The following is a 23,988-nucleotide window of genomic DNA, read 5'->3' on the forward strand; positions in this document are numbered from 1 at the left end:
CTACACCGGGGACGTGTTGGCCTCCTCTACACCGGGGACGTGTTGGCCTCCTCTACACCGGGGACGTGTTGGCCTCCTCTACACCGGGGACGTGTTGGCCTCCTCCACACTGGGGATGTGCTCGTCTCCTCCACACTGGGGGGTGGGTTGTGTGCGTCTCCTCTACACTTGGGGGGGGGGGGGGGGGGTTGTGTGCGTCTGCTCTACACTGGGGGGAGGGTTTGTGCGCCTCCTCTACACCGGGGACGTGCTCGTCTCCTCCACACTGGGGATGTGTTTGCCTCCTCCACACTGGGGGGTGGGTTGTGTGCGTCTCCTCTACACTTGGGGGGGGGGGGGGGGGGTTGTGTGCGTCTGCTCTACACTGGGGGGAGGGTTTGTGCGCCTCCTCTACACCGGGGACGTGCTCGTCTCCTCCACACTGGGGATGTGCTCGTCTCCTCTACACCGGGGATGTGCTCGTCTCCTCTACACCGGGGACGTGCTCGTCTCCTCTACACCGGGGACGTGCTCGTCTCCTCTACACCGGGGACGTGTTGGCCTCCTCTACACCGGGGACGTGTTGGCCTCCTCTACACCGGGGACGTGTTGGCCTCCTCTACACCGGGGACGTGTTGGCCTCCTCTACACCGGGGACGTGTTGGCCTCCTCTACACCGGGGACGTGTTGGCCTCCTCTACACCGGGGACGTGTTGGCCTCCTCTACACCGGGGACGTGTTGGCCTCCTCTACACCGGGGACGTGTTGGCCTCCTCTACACCGGGGACGTGTTGGCCTCCTCTACACCGGGGACGTGTTGGCCTCCTCTACACCGGGGACGTGTTGACCTCCTCTACACCGGGGACGTGTTGGCCTCCTCTACACCGGGGATGTAGGCATGCTATCCAGTTCACAGCTGACTACGCTTCATCGCAATGAGTTATTACACACCTTTGCAGTACCTAATTATCATATGACAATCCTTTGGCCATAATCACAGTAAAAATGGTGTAGAAAGCATCATCACACACAGTGAATGAATATCACAGATGTATGGGACGGTGTACTGCAGGTTACAATAAATCTGCAGTATGAATGTATGGGTTGCAACCTTTTATTTCAATGGAAGGATAAAAAAGAAAATATAGTGTTTGGGTAAGAAGGGTGAAAATCAAACATGTACACTCAAAGTAAACCGGTTAGAAGAGAAATGTAAAAAAAAAGGCTGAACAAAAAGGAAAAACTGACTAAAAAATAACAAGTGAACATCCTTATGTGAGTTTATATCAGAGTGTAATTTGTGTGATTGAGTGTGCGCACGCAGAAAAAGATGGAGAAATGTCCCATCACAAGGCGATACACAGCTTCTTGTACAAAAGGTGACTTAAAATGTAATTGAATAGATTTGTCATGAATACCTGTTTGCTTGAAGTATGCTAAAGATGTTTGTTTTAATCCAAGGCAGTGAGAAAGACCAAGATAGAAATGATCGCTTAAAGAAGAAGAAATAACTTGATAAAATGGTTAATGCAACTTTTCTAAACCAAATACTGACAACGGTCTCTAGAAAAATATGACAATGATACGAACAACAGCTTCAGAAAGACACAGAGATAAAGAGTGTTTGAAACCAGTAACACTTTCCATGAAAGGGCATTAATATATTAAAACTGAGTAACATCTTGAATGCATAACACCCCAATCATCAACCAATAACACACAAACATTATTAAAATGTCCATGTCCACAACCGCCGGTCGACATTATGGTACAAGACATCCCCATAAGAGCCTACAAACAGTAGCCTGTCATGAGTCGTAAAACATGAAGGACTAAACACAATGTGTTGACTAACGGTTAAAGCAGCAGATTACCGTAGTATTGCCTCTGACCAGAACATCGACGGTCATTTTCTGTTTCATTCCCAGCCGGTTCAATAGCCACAAAATGTCGTCAACCAAAAGGTGACCACGCGATAAAACGCTGCACTTAACCGTTTGTTGAAACACACCGCGCCGACCGTTACCATAACATTATAGCAGCCTTGGGATCAATGACTGATAATTGCTTTCTGTCCTAACAGGCATTAAGGCCTTGTTGCCCTTGTTCCTTTAGCAGTGCCCAAATAGTTACAACTAGTGTAACAAAATTCTGGTAACTTTCCCATAACTCTCAGAAATCCTTGTTGTGTAACAGGTGTTTATTCTATTCCAGGAATTTCCCTAACAGGATTTCTGGAAACATTTCCAGAAGGTTAACATTTTTCTCTAGCCCAGGGTGTTACAACAAAACCTGTTTTAACCATTTCAGACCTCTACACAATATACACAATTTGACAAGCTAGGACTCACATGGCCTGACCAGGAAATAGCGTGCTGCCAGTCCAGAGTGTATCCTGGTCAAACCCCTAGGCCCTAACATTGATCCTGAAGGTTATTGCCCGTGGTTACAGTACAGTGTGTCCCCTCTGGACTGGAGTTAGGCACTGCGGTGTCGAGCAACGTGGCACTCTGCCCATCTGCCCAGTACTGTGTCTCAAACAGCACTCTAATCCCTGGCTGGTGCACTGCTTTGGACTGGAGACTTTGGGGCACTAAGTAGAAAATAGGGTGCCATTTGTGATACAGCCTAGATCACTGGAAACAATTAACTGGGTGGTTTTACAGCAGTGTGTCACTGGTGGAGAATTGAAAGGGCAACTGCCCCCTGTAGGAGAAAATAAAAATGGTTGTTGTTGATAAATGCATGCTGGTTAAAAAAGTAGCAGACTGAAAGACCTGGATCACTAACTCAGTATGATCCATTCACTTAAAAACGTACAATGAAATTATATTCTTCAGAAAAATAAAATGCCTTCATTTAAATAGGCAAAGCTCCTTAAAAAATACTTTCTGAAATTATCTTCGTTTAGATTTTAACAATCTATAAACCGAAAACAAAATAAATACATTGAAAAAATATTGGCACAAATTCAATTATGGTTCAGGGTGGTTTTCCAAAATGTAATACAATTTGAAATGGCAATTCTGCCGAACTACCATGTAGAAAGTTCACAACTGCAAACATATTCCTTTGCTTCCTAAAAACAAATTAACCATAATACACTATACTATGATAATACGAAGACTGAAAGAGAAAAGAAAACACTTCTATACGATGGCACAAGCAAACTGGAGAAGTATAATGGAGACATTTAAGCCAGCGTTCATATGATGTCTTTGCTACAATAACAACAGTGCTTCGTTATAAAGAATACCTGTCTCCATTTTAAAGCATAGATGGCGTTCATTAAAAGATTGACGTTTTCCGGATATTGGCCATGTACAAAATATATCCTCATAAAAACCACATTCAAACAAGGCACTTCATTTGGTAGGAAAAACAAAATGAAATCACAGTCGTTTCCTTCAAACTACCAGAAACTGTCTGATGCATAGCAACGATACGAGGACCAAATACTCCGACTGAATTTGTGTGTTATCTTTACCACAAAAACATTTCCACACAAAAAGGTTTTGATTTTTGGTTAGGTAAGCACTTCTCTGTGTGGGTAACTCCGCCTTTTGCCACCGTTAGTGACAATACAAGAGTTTTTTTCCCGTTTATCGTCCGTACCCTCCAATCAGAAATGCATTCCGCCGCACCATACACACGTTCTAACCTAGGATTGTCCCAATCGGGCTTCCTGGTTTCGCCACAGTGGTCCATGGGAGTTGGAGTGTTCTCCTGTCTGACTACAGGGTGCTAGGCTAACCCAGTCCCCCCCCCCATCCACAGTGAGGCTCCGGCCTTGAGGGCACGGGGCTGAAGGGCTGTGGTTTGGGATGGTGCTGTTAAAGGGGCAGAGAGAGAGCGAGAGAGGAGGGTGAGAAGGGTGGTTTGTCCCTGATGCTACCTTCCCCGGAGGTCCTGCAAAACACCATAGACCTCGTCTTCTCTGCTCAGGCCCTCGAAAAACGGGAGCAGGTCCAGCAGCTCCGTGTCGCTCATGTCGTCGAACCACGACTGAACTGGGACCTGACGAGACATACAGAATTTCACACTTCACCTTTCCCATCCGGTAGGGTTACCCAAACATACACATTCAAAATCCTATTTTTCCCTAAACCTAACCAAAACCATGAAACCTGACCCTATTCATAAAATACCATTTTCCTCATGGGGACTGCCGAAATATTTTGGTAATAAACTGTTTCTTGTTTTACTATTCTGGCAGGGACTTTTGGTCCCCTGTGAATTGTGAAACCTGCGTGCACACACTAAGATTTTCAGAAGAAGTTGTGGCAGAGTAAGGAAGTGAGGAACTGAAAAAAGGCACATGTAGCCGTGCTACTCACAGCGTTCTCTGGGTGGAAAATGTATGAGGCAGGAGAGTTGTCTACTATGATGACGTTACTGAGCTCTCGTCCCAGCCTGCTCAGGTCTTTAACGTAGTTCCCCCTGTGGAACACGCACGACTCCCGGAACAGACGGGCCCGGAACACACCCCACTGGTCCAGAAGATCCGCCACGGGGTCAGCATACTGGACACACACAGGTCAAAGGTCAAACCATGCAGATCTCAAAGGGTTGAAGGGAGACTATGCAGAAACAGAAAAGGAAGCTCCGAAGTTACGTCGGGTCTACCACTGCCTTCTATCATGCTACAAAACTTTGGGCATGACTAGGAGTGGCATTATGGCACCACCTGGTCCCAGGGTAGACTGCTACAGTTAACTAGAAGGAGGTGCCCATTGACGTGGTTGGTGAGACTTTCTGCGTTACAGCGAAAGCCCACTACTGGAGGACAGGGCACACAGAAAGCAAGAGATGCTCTTTCACCACATAGACAATCAACAACTTACCCATCATGCATTAGAGGGAGAAAGACAGACAGAGAAGAGACCGGCTCAGAGAAACGGACAACAGGGCGTGGTAGATAGAGATTAATGCAGGACGGGCCCGAAGACAGGAGCGGAGGAGTTACAGTGAAGACAACGTGGTTTAAGAGCACTTTGATGGTTGGTGTGTTGTATGTTTTTTTACTTTCACTGCAGAAAAGTAATATTCCAATTTTACAAATACTGTAAAAGACAAAAAGAAACCGTAGAAAACATAGCAGAAACTGTTCTGAAACTGGAGTGTCACTTGAGGTATGGGGACAAATATGTCAGACGATTTGGACCAACCTTGGCGAGACTTGCTGTGAACAGAACACATTCAAACAGCTCTCCCATCTTCTGGAGGAACTCGTCCACGTGAGGCCTCTTCAGCACATATACCTACAACCATGACAAAAAGTCAGTTGGAGAACCCTGAACCCATGACGCTGAATATTATACAACCACAATCACATTTAACATGGTCAATGAAACACAGACACCTGCAACCAGAGACACATTACATTCGTTTGAATACACAATGGTGGCAGAACAATCCTCTTCCCTTCACTCGCTTTCCTCACGCTCCAGTAGCCACCACCCAGTGCAAGTAATCACGAATAGGCCACCCAGGATACACACAGCCTATCCTGGATTACTTGAACCAGGTCACGACCTTTCACCTCTTGGTCTTCCCTTTCGGATGGAGCTCAGCTCACAGAGCGTATTTGCTCTCTAAAAAAGGCCTTGGGCATGTTCCAGACAGACATTCTGCACATATTGCACTGTAGGTGTCAGGTTCACTTTCTTTAGTACATTTTAGGGCAAAGCAACGAGAGACTCCAGAGGCCACAATGTACCTGATGAACAGTTCCATCTATCTCCACCGGGACTATGAAGTCAGCATTGCTAATGGGCTGTAGAGGAGACAGAAAACAGCAGCTACTGGTGAGTTACTGTCCTAAACAGTGGTGTAATTTCACAGTGAACCAGCAGAGGGAGCACTTGTACTGTTTTATTATTGCAGCATAGTATAAAAGAAAATTATCACTTCGTTGGCTCCAAGAAAGGAAAACAAACCCTATCTCATGCCCTATTTTCTTCCTTTCCTCTCTGCCTTTTTGAGCCAAAACACACTGGTCTTTTATTCTAACAACAGTGTTCAAAAAGGACAGATCCGGAGAAACTAAGTGGAATAAGTAAAAGAGAGCGGTGCGTTAACAAAGAAATATTTTGGAATATGACAATCGAAGGCCAAGGAAGGTCCCTGTTACAGTCAACAGTCTCTGAGGGAACTACAGTTCAGGTTCACTGTCTTCAGTGTCACTACCCCTCCCTCACCTCACCCATCTCTATCCCTCACTTTCTCTTTCCCCAGTCCCTCACTCCTCATTTTTACTTCCCCCCTCCCTCACTCACTCATTCCTCCTCACTCCCTTCCTCCCCGTCCCTCCCTCCCTGTGAAACAGAGTATTTGCTGTTACCGTGCTCTCCAACAAGACATGAAAGCCAGGCGAAGATCTATTATCTAGGGGAACGTCTCCACTGTGCAACTGAAAGCTTGGGAATTAAATTAATAAATAAAATAGCTTGGCTCTAAAAACAGAAGTGTCTGTATCTTTTTAACTACCTTGTCAGGTTTGCAGACAGATTTCTCTACAGTTAATAAATAGTAGCTACCTTGGATATCCTATTTCTCCAAGAGATTTCAAAATGTTCTACAGCATACGGAAGCTGGAACAGAGCAGCACTACAGACGTGGTTGAAAACACTGCAGTAGGGTGACAGACCCAGTTTGTTTACATTGTTTCAGAATTTATATCACCTGTATGTTGCATTTTGGTGGTTAAACTGCCCTGTGTTTTTGGCCAGTGAGAAAAGAAAACCGGAAATAAAACACAAAACATCCAGTTAGAGGGTGAAGCTTTTACCTTAAATGAGCTGTGTACCAGGGTCTCATCTAAGTCGATCACTACACACTTCTTCCCATAGTCAGATATGTTCATCTCTGGTAGGAGGTATTTGGCTGGAGGCTGATGGGGAAAGGAGGAGGGAGGGAAAGAAAGAACCGGAGAGCGAGGGAAGTAGGGAGAGATGGAGTATAATAGAGAGATACCATTAGGGAATGTGTAAGTCACGATGGATTAGCAGCCCAGTGTTAACAGTGAATCTGATCCACATAGAGGGAGCTCGGGACAGAAGCAGGCTGGCTGATGTTTGACAGGCCAGAGGAGGGATGTGCATAGATCTCCAGTCCTCATGCATCGGAGTGTCTACCGCCTCTCTGCCTCGACATCTTGATCTCCGAACATCTCTTCCTTTCCCTCCCAACCATTGAGAATGTAATATATTGTGTTTAATCTCACCGCATTTCTGTCAAAGCTGAGGAAATAAAATCAACAATTCTCACACATTCTGAAGTACTGACAGTAACAGGTCATGCTAGGATCATCCAGCATAGAGACAGCCCCCCTAGAGCTCTAGTCAACAGAAGAGTACTACACTGGGAATAGGGTGATATAGTACACTACTGTTGCCCAGAACTTTATATTGGAGATAGGGTGCTATAGAGCATGACTCAATGGTGGACTATATTGGGTGGAGTGTAGAAAAGATATTCATGATGGTTCTATTTCATGACCATGAAACAGGTAGGCCATAGAGACTGACCCTAAACCTTAGTAGCTATTAGCAAACACTGCGCCAATACTCTTAATATCAAATAGTACTTGAATACTCTCAATAGTTAATATATCTATAACACTCGCAGTGGTTAATACTTCTCTAGTACTCGCATTAGTGAATACTTCTCTAATACTCTCATTAGTGAATACTTCTCTAATACTCTCATTAGTGAATACTTCTCTAATACTCTCATTAGTGAATACTTCTCTAATACTCTCATTAGTGAATACTTCTCTAATACTCTCATTAGTGAATACTTCTCTAATACTCTCATTAGTGAATACTTCTCTAATACTCTCATTAGTGAATACTTCTCTAATACTCTCATTAGTGAATACTTCTCTAATACTCTCATTAGTGAATACTTCTCTAATACTCTCATTAGTGAATACTTCTCTAATACTCTCATTAGTGAATACTTCTCTAATACTCTCATTAGTGAATACTTCTCTAATACTCTCATTAGTGAATACTTCTCTAATACTCTCATTAGTGAATACTTCTCTAATACTCTCATTAGTGAATACTTCTCTAATACTCTCATTAGTGAATACTTCTCTAATACTCTCATTAGTGAATACTTCTCTAATACTCTCATTAGTGAATACTTCTCTAATACTCTCATTAGTGAATACTTCTCTAATACTCTCATTAGTGAATACTTCTCTAATACTCTCATTAGTGAATACTTCTCTAATACTCTCATTAGTGAATACTTCTCTAATACTCTCATTAGTGAATACTTCTCTAATACTCTCATTAGTGAATACTTCTCTAATACTCTCCTTAGTGAATACTTCTCTAATACTCTCCTTAGTGAATACTTCTCTAATACTCTCCTTAGTGAATACTTCTCTACTCTCCTTAGTGAATACTTCTCTAATACTCTCCTTAGTGAATACTTCTCTAATACTCTCCTTAGTGAATACTTCTCTAATACTCTCCTTAGTGAATACTTCTCTAATACTCTCATTAGTGAATACTTTTCTAATAATCTCATTAGTGAATACTTTTCTAATACTCTCATTAGTGAATACTTCTCTAATACTCTCATTAGTGAATACTTCTCTAATACTCTCATTAGTGAATACTTCTTATACTACATCATATTTTGAAATGAATGCATACCATGGGACTACGGGAGTCGCTAGGATTAAAGCTCTCACGGAGAAGGTCGATGTCACCCAGACAACAGGAGCAACATGTTTTGCACAGCAAAAGCAATGTACTAAGTGCCATAAACCTCAGTGTAATCAGGCCGCTAGATAATTTGAAGCTTTGTGTTAGAAAGACTAAAAAATTTGCCCCTAGAACTACATACCATTCCTTGCCAAAACGTATTTGGCCACTACAGCGGATGCCTTTAATGAGCCTGTCTGTGTGGATTACCAAGCGGTTAGGAGGATTGTGAATTCCTCTACTAAGGAAGACTGTCAACCAGTTGATATTATGCATAATTGATCCATAGACTGTCTAGAAAATTCTGTTCCTGTTTAGTCTACTCCGGAGAACAAGGAATCAGTAGGAGGCTCGGGGACTTGTTTGTTTACCCGGAGACTGTCTGATTTTGGCGCAAACAGGTTATTAAGTGGCTGGGGTTGAGCCAAACAAAGGTACAATTTGTTAGCCTAAACAGTTTAGCAGTGGTCGGGCTGGCTTCAGAAGTGGTAAAGGAAAACATCACGCAGCCATTCTACGTTTGACTGACCGGACTGTCCGTTAGTGTGGTTAGGATGAAATCAACGAAACAAACACTGTAGCACCAGACATGCAGACACTGGGTTGAACTTCTTGATCACTGTACGCAAACCTCCATGCTAAATTCACATCCAACAAGGACTTCAGAAACACAGTCACAGCACTCAGAACAACACAGACTCTCACAGAAATTAAGACTGGAGATCGATGCCTGAAAACCACACATTCACTAAAATCTGTAATGGACAGCAATGCATGACTAAACAGCCGACACAACAGCATCAGTCAGGGTTGGGGGCCTCTAGTCGGTTCATGCAGACTGATCTCAAGTTAGAATGTAACAACCGAGTAGCCAAAAGCTAGCATGCAAAAGGTACAGTAGAAGATCATACATACAATGGGGATAGGAATCACCTCGTCCTGGTCAGACTAGACATAAAGAGACAGACAGAGAGACAGACAGAGACAATTAGAGATAGACAAACGGAATGTAGATAGTAATGTAGAGACAGACAAACAGAAAGACAGCGAGTCAAACAGACAGAGAAGAACGGTAGGAAAACAGAGCAGTACTAAACGTAAGAGAAGAGAGAAAACAATTGTCACATTGAAACATAAGAGTCTAAACAGGGTTGGAAGATTCTGGTTACTTTTATGCTTGTTCCCTCCAAGTATTTCTGGGAAACAAAGGAGTTTCAGGAAAGATAATGTAATGTTTCAACCCTAAAACTTAATAGGATTTTCAAAGAGATCTGTCCAAAAGAGTAGTCAGGGAGTACCTTGGGTGGCGATCCGTTCTCCTCTGGTGGGGGTGGCAGGGAGGTGGTGGTGTTGTTGGAGACCGGGGGCTCCACATTATAGTTCCTAAAACAGCAGAGAAAATTGCTGAAAATGCCTCGACTCCTCTGCTTCTTCAGACTGACGTTGGACTGGGATACTATTGGGAGAAACAGGAGAAAACACAAATGGATGAACAGATTTGTGAAAGAATGAACACATGACAATAAACACATGAAGTTATGAACAAACCTCAAACAACTTAATATCGTGTTGCTGTTGTATATATACACTCGCCTAAAGGATTATTTGGAACACCATACTAATACTGTGTTTGACCCCCTTTCACCTTCAGAACTGCCTTAATTCTACGTGGCATTGATTCAACAAGGTGCTGAAAGCATTCTTCAGAAATGTTGGCCCATATTGATAGGATAGCATCTTGCAGTTGATGGAGATTTGTGGGATGCACATCCAGGGCACGAAGCTCCCATTCCACCACATCCCAAAGATGCTCTATTGGGTTGAGATCTGGTGACTGTGGGGGCCATTTCCGTACAGTGAACTCATTGTCATGTTCAAGAAACCAATTTGAAATGATTCGAGCTTTGTGACATGGTGCATTATCCTGCTGGAAGTAGCCATCAGAGGATGGGTAAATGGTGGTCATAAAGGGATGGACATTGTCAGAAACAATGCTCAGGTAGGCCGTGGAATTTAAACGATGCCCAATTGGCACTAAGGGGCCTAAAGTGTGCCAAGAAAACATCCCCACACCATTACACCATTACACCACCACCACCAGCCTGCACAGTGGTAACAAGGCATGATGGATCCATGTTCTCATTTTGTTTGCGCCAAATTCTGAAATTCTACCATCTGAATGTTTCAACAGAAATCGAGACTCATCAGACCAGGCAACATTCTTCCAGTCTTCAACTCTCCAATTTTGGTGAGCTCGTGCAAATTGTAGCCTCTTTTTCCTATTTGTAGTGGAGATGAGTGGTACCCGGTGGGGTCTTCTGCTGTTGTAGCCCATCCGCCTCAAGGTTGTGCGTGTTGTGGCTTCACAAATGCTTTGCTGCATACTTTGGTTGTAACGAGTGGTTATTTCAGTCAAAGTTGCTCTTCTATCAGCTTGAATCAGTCGACCCATTCTCCTCTGACCTCCAGCATCAACAAGGCATTTTCACCCACAGGACTGCCGCATACTGGATGTTTTTCCCTTTTCACACCATTCTTTGTAAACCCCAGAAATGGTTGCGCGTGAAAATCCCAGTAACTGAGCAGATTGTGAAATACTCAGACCGGCCCGTCTGACACCAACAACCATGCCACGCTCAAAATTGCTTAAATCTCCTTTTTTTCCCATTCTGACATTCAGTTTGGAGTTCAGGAGATTGTCTTGACCAGGACTACATCCCTAAATGCAATGAAGCAACAGCCATGTGATTGGTTGATTAGATAATTGCATTAATGAGAAATTGAACAGGTGTTCCTAATAATCCTTTAGGTGAGTATATGAGAGAGAGAGATAGATATAGAGATACACAGCTGTCCAATGATTTTAGAAGGTACAGCCTATACACTTATTAACTAGCACACTACAGGCTAAAGACACACTGATCTAAGAATGCATCTCTTGCAAGCTACAGTTTTTCCCAACTTCTCTGTCCTTAATACATAGACTGTCGATCAGATGTAATGTTTAGGAAATAAGAGTAGACAAACACAAGGTTAAAGAAAGAACAAACTTAAACTGAAGTATTGAACAAAAGTACAGCATTCTAGGAAAAATGGAAGAGGAATATGAGAATGATGAGCCCCTCAATTACAATGTAATGAAGAGGTAGCCAGTCAATAGCATTCTTTATAGCTTGTCGCTTTACAGAGCACAGCTGGCTTTTCTGTCATGAAACAAAAGTAGCAGAACAGAGTTTCTGTTGGTGACAAATGTCTGTCAGACAAACCCACTGATTAGAGAATGACCCATGCCCGAAAGCTCCCTGGTTCCAATCCCCCTGCCACAAATGTGAAAGCTGTAGTTCTGTCCCTGAGCAAGGCAGTTAAGCCTAGTTGCTTCTCCTACCCTGTTGCCATCTCCCCAGATCATTGCAGCGAATAAGATCATAATCAACTTGCCTGGTTAAATAACTGTAAAATATAAAAACAATTGCACAAGTAGGGCCCTATGATTTCCGCGATGCACAAAGCTCAGACAGAATCGCGGAATTTGGTAATAAAAATGGAATCAACTGTAAAACGTGGAATATTGCGGGATTTTCCATAATTTCATCATTGTAAAAATTACAGACGAGTAGGGCTAGACAAACAATTCAGTTTTCGATTGGGGTGTTTAGACGGGGGGGGGGGGGGGGGGTCGATCGTGCCTGGGACCCTTGGGCCACCTCAAAACATGGCTGTTGAGAATCATGTCGAAGTAGTCAAAAAAGTGACCCTGACGACTAAATTCAGAGCCGAGCAATACCCAAAGATGTATTATGAGTCAGGCGATAAGCTGTTTTGCAAATTCTGTCAATATACTACTGATTGGATCCGCAAAAAAACGTGATGACCACTGAAGTCTAAAGCCCATGTGAAGAACAAGGAAAAGCACCGTGTTAGACAGAGCATGCCTTTTCAAACTACCATTAGTAGTGCAAGCGCACCAGCAGATTCAAGACGAAAATGTGTCGGTATTTATTCAGGAATTAGTGGGTGTGTGCGCGGAGTCTGACATCCCCTTAGAAAAGCTAAGAAAGCTACGGTCGTTTCTAGTGAATCATCGCACAGGGAAAAGCGTTGCCTCGGTCAAACTCAACTACCCCGTGTTTTCGACTAACATATGAACGGCCTATTAATATACCGTTGCAATAGCCTACATTTACATTCTGCAATGCGAATTATCGGCATGTAAATTGTGATAGCCTTTTCCAAACGATGAGCTATTGCGGTGAAATATAGCGATGAATAAGCTCAGCAGCTGTCTGCCTCTCCATAGCTAACTATCGCTGTATCTATAGTATATTATGTTTACACTTGAAATGTAAATAACTTGCCTTGATAAAATGAGTGCAATGATGTGTTGCATCATTACAAATTTCCTGTTACATTAAACTTTTTTCATTCCCCTAAATAGACACTCTTTCTGAAGATAAAATTTGTGTAAATCGTAAAACACATTATTCAGAAAAAGGAAAAAACGGAATTTGGGTAGAAATAAAATGGAATTTGAAAACAAATAAAATGGATTTCATAGTGCCCTACTTAAGTTACACACAGCTTAGCCCTTAGACGACCAACACAGTGACATCATAAGTTACACACAGCCTAGCCATTAGACACCATCGAGCATGGTCCCTCTCGCTTTCGTTCTCTCACTCCCCCGTCTCTGTCTGTCATTTCCCTCCCCTTGGTTTTTCTTTCTCGCTGAGCAGAGCAGTCCAGATCAGAAACTGAGTCTTTATTAATAGTGACAACTTGGAAACTGCACTCGTCTCCTTCCTCACTCATCTCCTTCCTCACTCACTGACTCACTCACTCTTCTCCCCTCCTTAAAACCCAATCCCCCTCTCCACAGCCTCCTGTCAGTCATGGCTGAAGGTGCGTCCATTTTGAGGGTTGTCTGCCTGCCTGCCTGCCTATAGACACCTCCTTCCCAACTTGTTAGTGTCCACGTTTGTGAGCAGCCTGAAAAGGCCACAGGGAAAAGGGGTTACGGAACAGATGAAAAGAGAGAGAGCGTGCGCTGGAGAGGGGTGCTCGGACCGGGTTTATCAGCCTATACATGGAGTCAGGGCTGAGGTCCACCCACACTCACATGACCTCCCTAGGCCCAAGACGGGCCAGGCTTCAGCAGCTGGACCGGTTCAGGAGGGTGCAACATTAGCAGATAGAAATCTGTCGTCTCACACAGGCTTAGGACGTCCCAAATCCCACTCTGCTCCCTATGCATGGCACGTTTCTTTTCAGCTTGCCCCCGTGGGTCCGAGTCAAAACAAGTGCACAGTGCAGAGAATAGGTTAGGGAAGCAGACAGGAATGAGCAATCACCGTCCCAATCATATCCAAAAGGAGCGGAATGACAAGGAGAAAACAGACATTATTCCTGGTTCTTCCTGAGGTCATTCAGAAAATGGATGGGTCCAGTGAGTCTCGTTGCCATGGCTTGCTGTATAAAGCAGGCTGGGGCATTTAGTCACTGGAAGACTGAACACTAGAATGGGCAGAATTAGTGACCTAAACAAGTTTGAGCATGGAATGACCATCGGTGCATCCCGTATCGCAGAAACCTGTTCCCCCCTGAGCTTTCTATTGACCAGTGTTGAGGGTTTACAGAAATCACTGAGGCAAACAAAAATCTCCCCGCATAACAACCGAGCAGAGTTTTAAAGCCACAGCTTTTCTAAACATTGTTGGCTGACAGGTGGTCCCATTCTGGCAACAGGTCTTCATCCCTAGGGTACTGCCAGGGGTGTTATTAAGTGCCGGGCCACAACGCACGTTTTGCCTCAGAATGTCTGCATAGACGCGACAGCACGGTCAGTTTACTGGAGCGGCTTGTACCGTCCCGAAACATCAACCCAGCAGAGCAACATGACGAGAGGGAATAGGCCTGCTGGCGGCATGAATTCAGCGTTGTCTATGAGCAGCCACTATGTGATGCCCAGCTCCTCCTGGACACACAACCCCCTCACATTTGCACCTCCCTCTTGATCTCTCTCATCATCATCCTCTCCTTCCGCCTCTGGCTTCCAGTCAAATTAATTCTCAGTCCTCACAGCAGTGTGCTGAGCTGAGCATTTAGTGTCTACTCTCGGCTGTAAGACCTCCTTCAATCTGAGGCTGACGTGGAGAGGGAGATAATGAAGTAGCCTAGGCATCCATCCATTGATTAAAAAACTGGGCTACAGAGCAGGCTGTACGTCACAACAAACAGGCAGAAAAATCGACAACGAAAATGGCTCAGGCCATGTTTTAGGCAACATGCAGAAAAACACATCTCAAAAGGGGAGGTTTCAGAGATATTCAAGGCCTTGAGTGCAATTTCCCTTTTGACGGTACTGGGCAAAATAACAACTGTAAAAGCTTGTGATACTCTTGTCGGACAATGGCAAATTATTAGGCTAAGTGAAGTATGCAAAACACAAAAGAGGCTTACCGCAGGCGTAGGGGAAATGGGCCAAACACAGGAAGCAAAACAGATCAGGTTAGGTGGTTAGGAGGCCAAGAATACCGAAGGGCCAGTTTGCCTGCACCAATGAATCATCAGTGAGGAGACAGATCACTAGCTAAAGAGCCGCTCCAAACTTGTTCTACTCGACGTCACGTTTGATGAAGCTCTGTGATTTATGCCAGCCTGGGTCTTGCGGTGGCCAGTTTCAGATGCTCCACCACTGTGCTTCATGTGACGTCCACTAAGTTGATACTAAAATTAGGCAACAGTGAGCTGGCCGGGGCGACGAGGCAGCGCTGTGCTTCCTTGGCATGACTCACCGCCAACGTCCTCCATCTCGCTTTTTCTCAGATGCGCGCGCACGCACGCACGCACACACGTACGCACTCAAGGTCTCCGTATTGATTCGGCAGGATAAAGAACCTGGCTCCAGAAAGCCAACAACTGAGGGAGGAAGTTGGGCATTATGAGTTGGACATGCAGGGGAACTGCACGACACTGCAGCCAGGCTAATTAACACAACGGCAGCATACACAGTGTGTGGGACAATAAAACCCTTTACTTTTTTTTATATTTATTTTAAGTACATACATTTCAAACCATACAGGAATGGATTTAAACAGCTTAAATTGTGTCAGCCTGACAGTGAAATGTTGTCAAACTGAAGACATCAGGGATTTGGTACAGCAATGGCTCCAGCATGTTCTAACCATTTCACTAGAATTTGCTATTCAAACTGGCCCACAGCATGCCAGGAGGGATGGTGTGTGTGTTTGTGTGTGTGTGTGTGTGTTTGAGAGAGTGTGTGTGTATTGTGGCCCAGACTCGTGGGTGGGTTTGTGGTTGTTGACACATCGTATAATTGTGTGCTTGTGTAAGAGCTGGGACGTGTTTCTCCTGGTCCACAGAGCCTGGTGTTGTACTGCTCGGGCTGAAGGGAAGGACAGGAACAGCAGGAGGCTGCATTACCTAGTCCACACTAGCAGAGAGGTGTGGACACAGCACAGGGGGATACACCAGCCCTGAAACTCAACGGGGCCGTTATACACTCTGGGTTGTTTTCCGAATGGATTGTAGGCTACAGTTAAGAGTAACCTCATGCCCAGGAGAAACAACAACCCTTTTACAGGGAGTGACCTTACTGAGTAAAGTATTTGTCAACTTTTGACTCTAGCAAATCAAAATAAAGCACAGTGTGGCATCAAAGAGAGGTATTTCTGGCTCACAATAACATAAACAAACACTTTGATCACATCCAGACTAGCTAGAACCAGCAACTTGGCAAAAAAAGAAACCCTAACATGTCTATAGAATACAACACGTTCTTTATCACGATCAACAATGGTTATTGAAGCAAGAGGTGCCTTTGCCTTCCCCCGAGTTAGCGCAGTAACTACAGAGATAGCTCGGCAGCAGTGTTGTCAGCTGTTCTGCATCATCACTGCAACACAGCGATTGTTATCTGGGTGCACAAGACACATGGGGGAAGGTGTTTGGTCGGAAGACTAATACCAATTAAACCAATGCCTATCGTCGCAAGAATTTCTCACGTCCTTTTGATTAGCTAACGAAGGCCATGTTCATCCATGCAGTGTTATGCCAGACGGAAGCGCCTGGGAAAGAAACTACAATAAATAAAAATATTTTAGAAAAAGTGTACCAAGTTTAAAGAGTGTACTCTTGAATCTGGTCTGTCAGAACTGCAATCAGGGACTGAGTTAACAGCGACGACAAGGATTTTCTGTAAGAAAGGACAGTGAAAAGTGACAGGCACGGCAACCGGACTCACTGTGGTTCACTAGGGTTGGTAACGCACCCCCCTATGAAAGAGCCTCACAAACTTTTCTGGAGCTACACTACTGCAGCCAGGGTCATTTTCACAGTGGTATGTGTTCGTTGTGTGTGTGTGTGTGTGTGTGTGTGTGTGTGTGCGCGCGCGCGCGCACGCGTTCCAGAGAGGCATGTGACAGTGTAAGAGGACTCTCATTCAGCAACCTACAGATCAGCAGCTAAAAGTTCATGACACTCAAAGTAGCAACTTTAAATAGCTGCTGAGACCCCGGTAGCCCCCAACGCACGGCAGCCTCACGGCGTGAACACAGTACTCCGGTGATATACAGCCATGGAATATGGGTGTCCACTTCCTGATTCCCGAGGAATGATTGGTTAGAAGTCTATGTACTGAGGTAATTCAGAACCGGCGGACTGAAAACAATTACATAAAAAATAAATACATCACACTCCGATTATATTTTTTTTATATAAGTGTTGGCGTTTGCTATTATTTGTGAAAATGTCATGCTTGTGCCTGACTAAGACAATGGTTAACCACCAAGCTCTGGGAGGGAACAGTTATTCATCTGGCTGGCATATGGATTCTATCCAGCGACCTTCTGGTTACTGGCCTAATGATTTAACCGCTAGGCCACCTGCCGCTGCAGACGGGATAAATCACATCTTCTTACATGGGGGGACCACAGGTTTTCCAGTGAGGGGATAATAGGAAATACAGCAAAATTAAACAATGTGAAGTCACTGCCTTTTCACAGATCAGGGTTGTTTAGCACCAAGGCCTGGGATAATATCCCAGCCCTAACCCAGCTCTAACATAGCTGTTAGTGTATATTTAGACCGAGACACTAGCCTGGCAGGCGGCGGTCATCTCCAACAGTGTAGAGCAGACAGAGAAAGAACAGAGGGACAGTTGTGTTGGACATCGGCCAGGAGGGCTGGACTGAGTAGTGGTGGCCAATTGGCCATTGGTCAATTCCACTCTGGGCATTTAGGCTTGTGCATGTTCCACCTACTTTATTCACATTTTAGCCCAAATACCAAGCCTAAAAAAACATTGGAAATGTGCAAATAAAATGGATTATAAGTTAGCAATTGGCAGTCAGTAGCACCCAGTCATTTAATAGGTTTTCTAATTTCTTCTCATGAGGGAAGACAATATAAGAAACTAGAATGTAGACATACCAATGTGTTTCACATATAAAATGTTTGTTCATACATGATTGAAACCCATCACTGTGTTACCAGATGCCGAGTATCTTTTCTAGCGATGCTCTACAAGGCCTGTGTAGATAACAACTTTCAGCAGTGGCAGCCATACATGGCCAAGGCAACACCCTCCACACCACATTTCACATTAGGTGTTAACACTGTGGATCTTAGATAGATTTTATCTCCACACTTGCCATCAATCAAGCACATTACTCATTATCCAATCTGAGCCATAGGTGAGTGGTAATCCTGAGTTGCCCTTTTCTTCAGTCGCCCGATCATTCCTACTGCTAATAAAAGCCTGGTAAAAAAAAAAATATCCACACTGTTCACTCAGCTTAAAAAACAAGAAACCAGGCAAGCATAGTTCAGCCGGCCCGCAATAAAATGCGTTAATCATGGCTGCCCTCTCGAGAATCGAAGCCGGGTCGCCCACGTGAAAAGCATTGTCGTTAACCACTACACCATCGAACTGCACACATGCCGGCCATTAGTACAGCCTCTTCGCATTATATTACTTTCACTCATTAACATCACACCAAGTTTGAATATTTTGTTAGACACCTTTAACAAGCGTTAAACTGAGTAACGTTTCTTCATTAAGTTTAACTCCACCACAAAAAGTATCTCTGAACTGTATGACTTTTGGTCACAAAAGACAGAAGTTTCTTAAAATGTAATTGTGTCACCAAACTTTGCATCCGCAGTTTTCAGAATCGTTGTGTTCCTTTTCAAAAGATAAATCTGAAGCTCTGTAAGTATGGAACTGCCCCTCCCACACACATTCCATACGGTCTACCTCCGTTGGCGTGTCCAATCTCTGTACAGATTTGTAAATGGAGAGCAGTTATTATTGCTCCAAAAGTCACACAATCCTTGTTGTAATGTTAGTTTGCGTTGGCCCCTAAGGAACTGTTTTGTGTGACTCATTCAGTGGGTGGAATGAGAGAGGGGGAATAACAGAGGGGTTGGGGGGGGGGGGGGGGTAAAAAAGTGAGCATGGATGGATTGAGAGTAATTTTGGACCAGGGAAAGAAAAATAGCAAGGAAATTATGGCAAGCAGTGCGAGCAACAGAGGCAAGAGCAGCTCTCGGCACCCTGGCCTCAAACATGACAACCAGAGACATTCAATTTCTCTCCATCTCTGCCCAGCCTCTACTGCTCACACTCTGGGTCAGTGCCACAGGGAGTTAGTGTCATCGGATCTTGCCGACACTACCGTACTCTGAGAGGACAAGGGCTTTCTCTACAGCCTACTCGCAACTGAACTTTGACACACAGTCACTTGTATGTCCACTGAAATGCGTTAAAGCCATCCTAAGCAGGACTGACTAAACCACTTGAAGCATGTGTGTGTGAGTGTGTCCTCTGCATAGGCAAAGTACTAAGTGATAGCACAGTAATGCATGCTTCCATTAGCGGCTTAACTGGCATATAAAGCGTACATGCAGGTTTCCTGAGCAACCATATACAACTATCAAGCAGGATCAAATTGATATGATTTCTACCCAGTTAACACTTCAGAAACCTTTTCACCTCATATTTATTGTTTTCATCAAGTTTAAAGTCTACACAATATATCGGTCTTTATACTGCAATACACAAAAAGGGCGAGGTCACCTAAAAAAAAAACTTTTAAAAAACAGCGCTCACAATCTTGGGCTTGACTAAGATTCAATACAAAAGTAAAAAGTCCTCATTCTCATCCTATCCTGCTGGATCTTCTCTGAGGAACAGCAGATTATAGCTCAATCTGTCATGGAGCATCAGTAAGTTAGTGACACCTCATGACCTTTCTCACTTCCACTTGACCCCATATGACCCGTTTCACCCAACTAAGCTGATTTTGGATTTATTGGGTGAAGGAGAAAAAGAGAAACATCTGGGAACTGAAATCTGTCCCTGTGATCACTTTGAGTTTTGTGGATACTGATTAACCCAAGTCTTAGACAAAAATATATATAAAAATCAAGCTCAATGGAGATTTTTTTTTTTTATCCAGAACTAGGCTTAATCTTTTTTCTGCCAACCGGCCCTACGAGTTTGCACCATCACTGTATAGGATGGACAGAGTGCATAGTGGTGGGAAAAAAGTCCTACATTAGACCTGAACCCCAACGGACAAAAACTACTTCACCCACGTCCTGGGATGTCTGGTACACTGTTTTTAGGATACTTCTCTGGATTAAGCATCAGGCAGTGGATATTTTATTCTGACTTGTATACATTTTATTTTAATGCCCACCACTCCGTACTGCTTTAAGAGATTAAAGCAGATTTTCAACTTTCTCAGTCCACGAACGTCAACAAGCAAAGCTGTGAAACTTAGCGATTGGTTCACGCCAGTGAGCGTCCTGCGTCACGACCTTTAAGTCACAGCAAGTAGAGTGTAGTGAGTAAAAGATGCCTTTGCCACATTACAGTTCCATTTATACCGGGCAGAAGCCGAACTCGGTAACGATGACCAGCTCTGTTGTGGGAACCAAATGTATCAGCTTTGTTTTCTGCAGTTCCCTTCCCATATCTTTAATACACAAATAAAAAGACTGCATTATAGTTCAGAGCATGGTCAAATAGGTGATGTTTAGGCTGTGTGTAAATGTACAACGAGTAGCTATTATCAGATCAGAAGAAACCTGTGGTGCAGAAGCCAATGTTCTGGTTGAACATCTGTGTCTGCTAGAATCAAGTCTCATGTTACAGTCTGTAGCTGGAGACAGAAACCTTACACTGCTTATCAACACACCTAGCCTCCAATAAATTGTGCACTAACTCCAAGGTTGCTAGATTGAATCCCAGAGAAAAGAAGGTGAAAGAAAATCTCTCGTTTAACCCTACTTGCTCCCGACTGTTAAATTCTACTGTGTAATCAACTGACAAATTAAATGAATGTTTCGAATAATAATACAGAATTTTGTGCGTGCCTTCCCAACAGTATTATATTAATATCCTTCTTTTTTTATGATGCGAACGTAAGGAACGGAATGCACTCATAGGTGCACCTAACACATTAATAAAGTATGTTCATGTAACACACATTTAATATATTTTTATATTTTAGCAGAACATCTTAAGAGTGAAATACTGTAGTGAGTGCACACATTTTCAGTACAGCACACGTTTACAGTACACCCTTTTCTACTGTAACCTCTTCCAAACTGATGTACATCAATAACTTTTCAGGAGGTAGGAGCGCAATAACTTTTTCACACCTAGATCGCATGTTTGATCACCTAGCACACCAAGCAAATTAAACAACCTTCTAACGTGTGTCATTTCTTCTCTTAGATTCCCTCTATATTACTACAACCTACAAAAAAATCTGACAAAATTAAATGTGAAAAATGCGCAACAAAGCAGAAAATCAGACAGGGTGCAAATACTTTTTCACGACTCAATAATAACAAAATGTAATTAGATTTATGGTTACGCTTAAGATTAGGTTATTTTACGATAAAAAAATAAAGCTTACTTTATTGATGTTAAAGTCATGGTTTTATTCAAGGATTGTTTTATTAGAGCTATATATAGTACAAGTCTTCACTTGCATAGTAAAAAAATTATAATATGCACTACGTGCGTGTATGTTCGGGCTCATTGCCAACTCTCTAGAGAGTAGATGGATAGTTACTGTAGTATTGTATTAGCTTCTTACCTGGGTAGCGATCTAACTAGCAATAAGCCATTCGTGAAGTGGGTACCGGGTTTCCACTGAATTTGTGGCATAGCATCGCAACTGTTTTTGACAGCGCGAGCGCTTTCCAATCAACAACTACTGGACCTGCTGATACTACTCCAAAAGTAACGAGCTGCAGCTCAATGCAAACGAACACGATATACAGAGGGTGCAAGCTAACTAGCTGGTTATTTCTTACCTTTTTCTTGATTAAACGAGATGATCTCCTCCTCCTTTGGGTTTGAAACCTGGGTTATTATGGACGTGTGGTCCATTGTGACGGTTGCTTGTTCCTTTTTGGTTAGTTTTAACGTATTTACTGTTTCTTGCGAGCAAGAAGTCCAGATAGCTACTACTCCAGAAAGGCTAACGATAGCTAGCTTAACTTAGCTAGCTAACTTGCTAGCGGTGTTGAAATGGCAGCCGAACAGCATGTAGCAAGCTTGCTAGTTGAATTGCAAAATACCACCAGGCACTTCCCACACGTAAGGAATATCCAATTAACAAGCAACATCCAAGACAAAAACTCAAAAAGTAAGACAAAAAATAAAAAAGCTAGTAGCTAGTAGCTAGAGCAAGCTAGTTGTAGTAGGACCGATTGGTCAGTCAGTGTTCAATTCCACATCAAATTTACGTTGACTGCAAAACGACAAAAAGCCTCCCGCCGTTCACTGTATTCAAGTTTTAATACGAAGTGGAACAGTTCTGAAAATCCATTTTATTTCTATGTCCTTTTCCACGTAATTACATCCATCTACGCTTTTTTTCCAATATGGAGGCGTCGTATGAATTTGATATTCACGAGATGGATCAGAAGCAGCGCTGAAGTGCAAGGGGCGGTTTCTAGGATCCCCCTCCCCGTATCAAAAATAAAAACCTCAGTAGCTGTGACTGCAGAACATTTCACTTTGGGTCAATGATATTTGAGTCCCTGAAATGTTGCAGGCAAATGACTGGCAGTCTGATTAAATGACTGGCAGTCTGATTGATGGTCATCATAGCTTCTGCACATTCCAGGCAGAACATAGCCGAGCCTATGTGAAGTGAGCCACAAGTATCAGACACATTGATTAAATTTGCGTTTTGATTCCAAAATAAAAGTCCCCTTCGACGCAAGTGGATACGAAAGGTGAAGTCAAGCCGATTTGGACAAAGCTGAACGAGGTCAGAATGTTATAAAAGAAAAATACCTTAAAATTATTTATAAGCAGTCATATAATAGATTATATGTGGAACATATGAAATAAATTAGTTGGTCTGCTGTATTCAATGAGAAAAAATCTAATGCTGCTGTTCACACATTGAAATGGATACTTCTGACTAATGTCCAAAACATTGTTTGATGGAATCCCTGAGCTGGCTAGGGGAAATGTCTGTTTTCTGTCCCTGAGCGAGGCAAGAAGGTGTTTTCAGTTAAATTATTAAAGACAAAATTATGAAAGATAGTTAATAAAGTTAAAAATGTCATAAAATTAATATTGAAGAACTGAAAAAAAATTACAAACCACTTGATTCCAACAACCTGTACGGTAAACAACTGCGATGGGTAGCAGAATACATTACAAGTCCTATAAGCCCTTTTATTCTTTGTAAGCCTAAAGGGTGATATGTGTCCCCTGGTCTAGAGGGAAGCAAACTTTATTTTGTTGCTCAAGTATAGCAAAGTACCTTTTAGTAGTTCAAACAGTCAACCAATCAGCCTTCTAATGATGTTTAGCAAATTATTTGAAAAAAGTGTACATATCCAAATACAATATTATGTATCAGAAAATAAAATGTACCAAAAGGGAATACTACAAGCTTGGCACTAACAACAATGATTAGATTAGATTCAAGTTTCAAGTTTATTTTCAATGATCAGTACAACAAAATGCAATAATTTTGGAGGCACTACTGAGATGACAGTGCAGTGGTAAACATGCACATGATCATGATCAAATATGGGCCTAGAGAAATACTTTTTTCTTTAATACCTCAGATATTGGAATGACCCTTCACCACCATGATCAATTATTATACATAGTTTGCCTTTTAAATGCGGTCCTATATCCATTTTACATTTTAGTGTAGAGTACAGGTTTTAATATAATAATTCAAGTCGCAAAGTTGTACATCTATGAACATTGTATGCCAGT

General features: G+C 43.1%; 1 protein-coding gene across 3 annotated transcripts; it reads right to left on the reverse strand.

Annotated features, from left to right (window-relative positions):
* Window positions 1-1,075: 1,075 nt before the first annotated feature.
* On the reverse strand, window positions 1,076-22,875 carry LOC105023003 (CTD small phosphatase-like protein). Of its 3 annotated transcripts, XM_010891848.4 has the most exons (8): window positions 22,053-22,875; window positions 10,001-10,158; window positions 9,618-9,650; window positions 6,770-6,871; window positions 5,699-5,755; window positions 5,148-5,240; window positions 4,317-4,502; window positions 1,076-3,996 (listed from the first exon to the last, which is right to left on the reverse strand). In XM_010891848.4, the coding sequence occupies exons 1-8, from the start codon at window positions 22,126-22,128 to the stop codon at window positions 3,871-3,873; spliced, it is 831 nt and encodes a 276-aa protein (XP_010890150.1). In that variant the 5' UTR covers window positions 22,129-22,875; the 3' UTR covers window positions 1,076-3,870. The 3 variants fall into 3 exon arrangements, with proteins under 3 accessions (XP_010890150.1, XP_010890159.1, XP_034146811.1); XM_010891857.4 differs by lacking the exon at window positions 9,618-9,650 and having other exon boundaries at window positions 22,053-22,874; XM_034290920.1 differs by lacking the exons at window positions 1,076-3,996; window positions 4,317-4,502; window positions 5,148-5,240; window positions 5,699-5,755; window positions 22,053-22,875 and having other exon boundaries at window positions 6,863-9,650; window positions 10,001-10,066.
* Between the last annotated feature and the right edge of the window lie 1,113 nt (window positions 22,876-23,988).

This window comes from Esox lucius, chromosome 3 (genome assembly GCF_011004845.1).
Source record: "Esox lucius isolate fEsoLuc1 chromosome 3, fEsoLuc1.pri, whole genome shotgun sequence".
NCBI lineage: Eukaryota > Metazoa > Chordata > Actinopteri > Esociformes > Esocidae > Esox > Esox lucius.

Coding starts and splice junctions, on each gene's coding strand:
- LOC105023003 (XM_034290920.1), bottom strand. CDS start 8,604: ATGAGAGTATTAGAGAAGTATTCACTAATGAGAGTATTAGAGAAGTAT.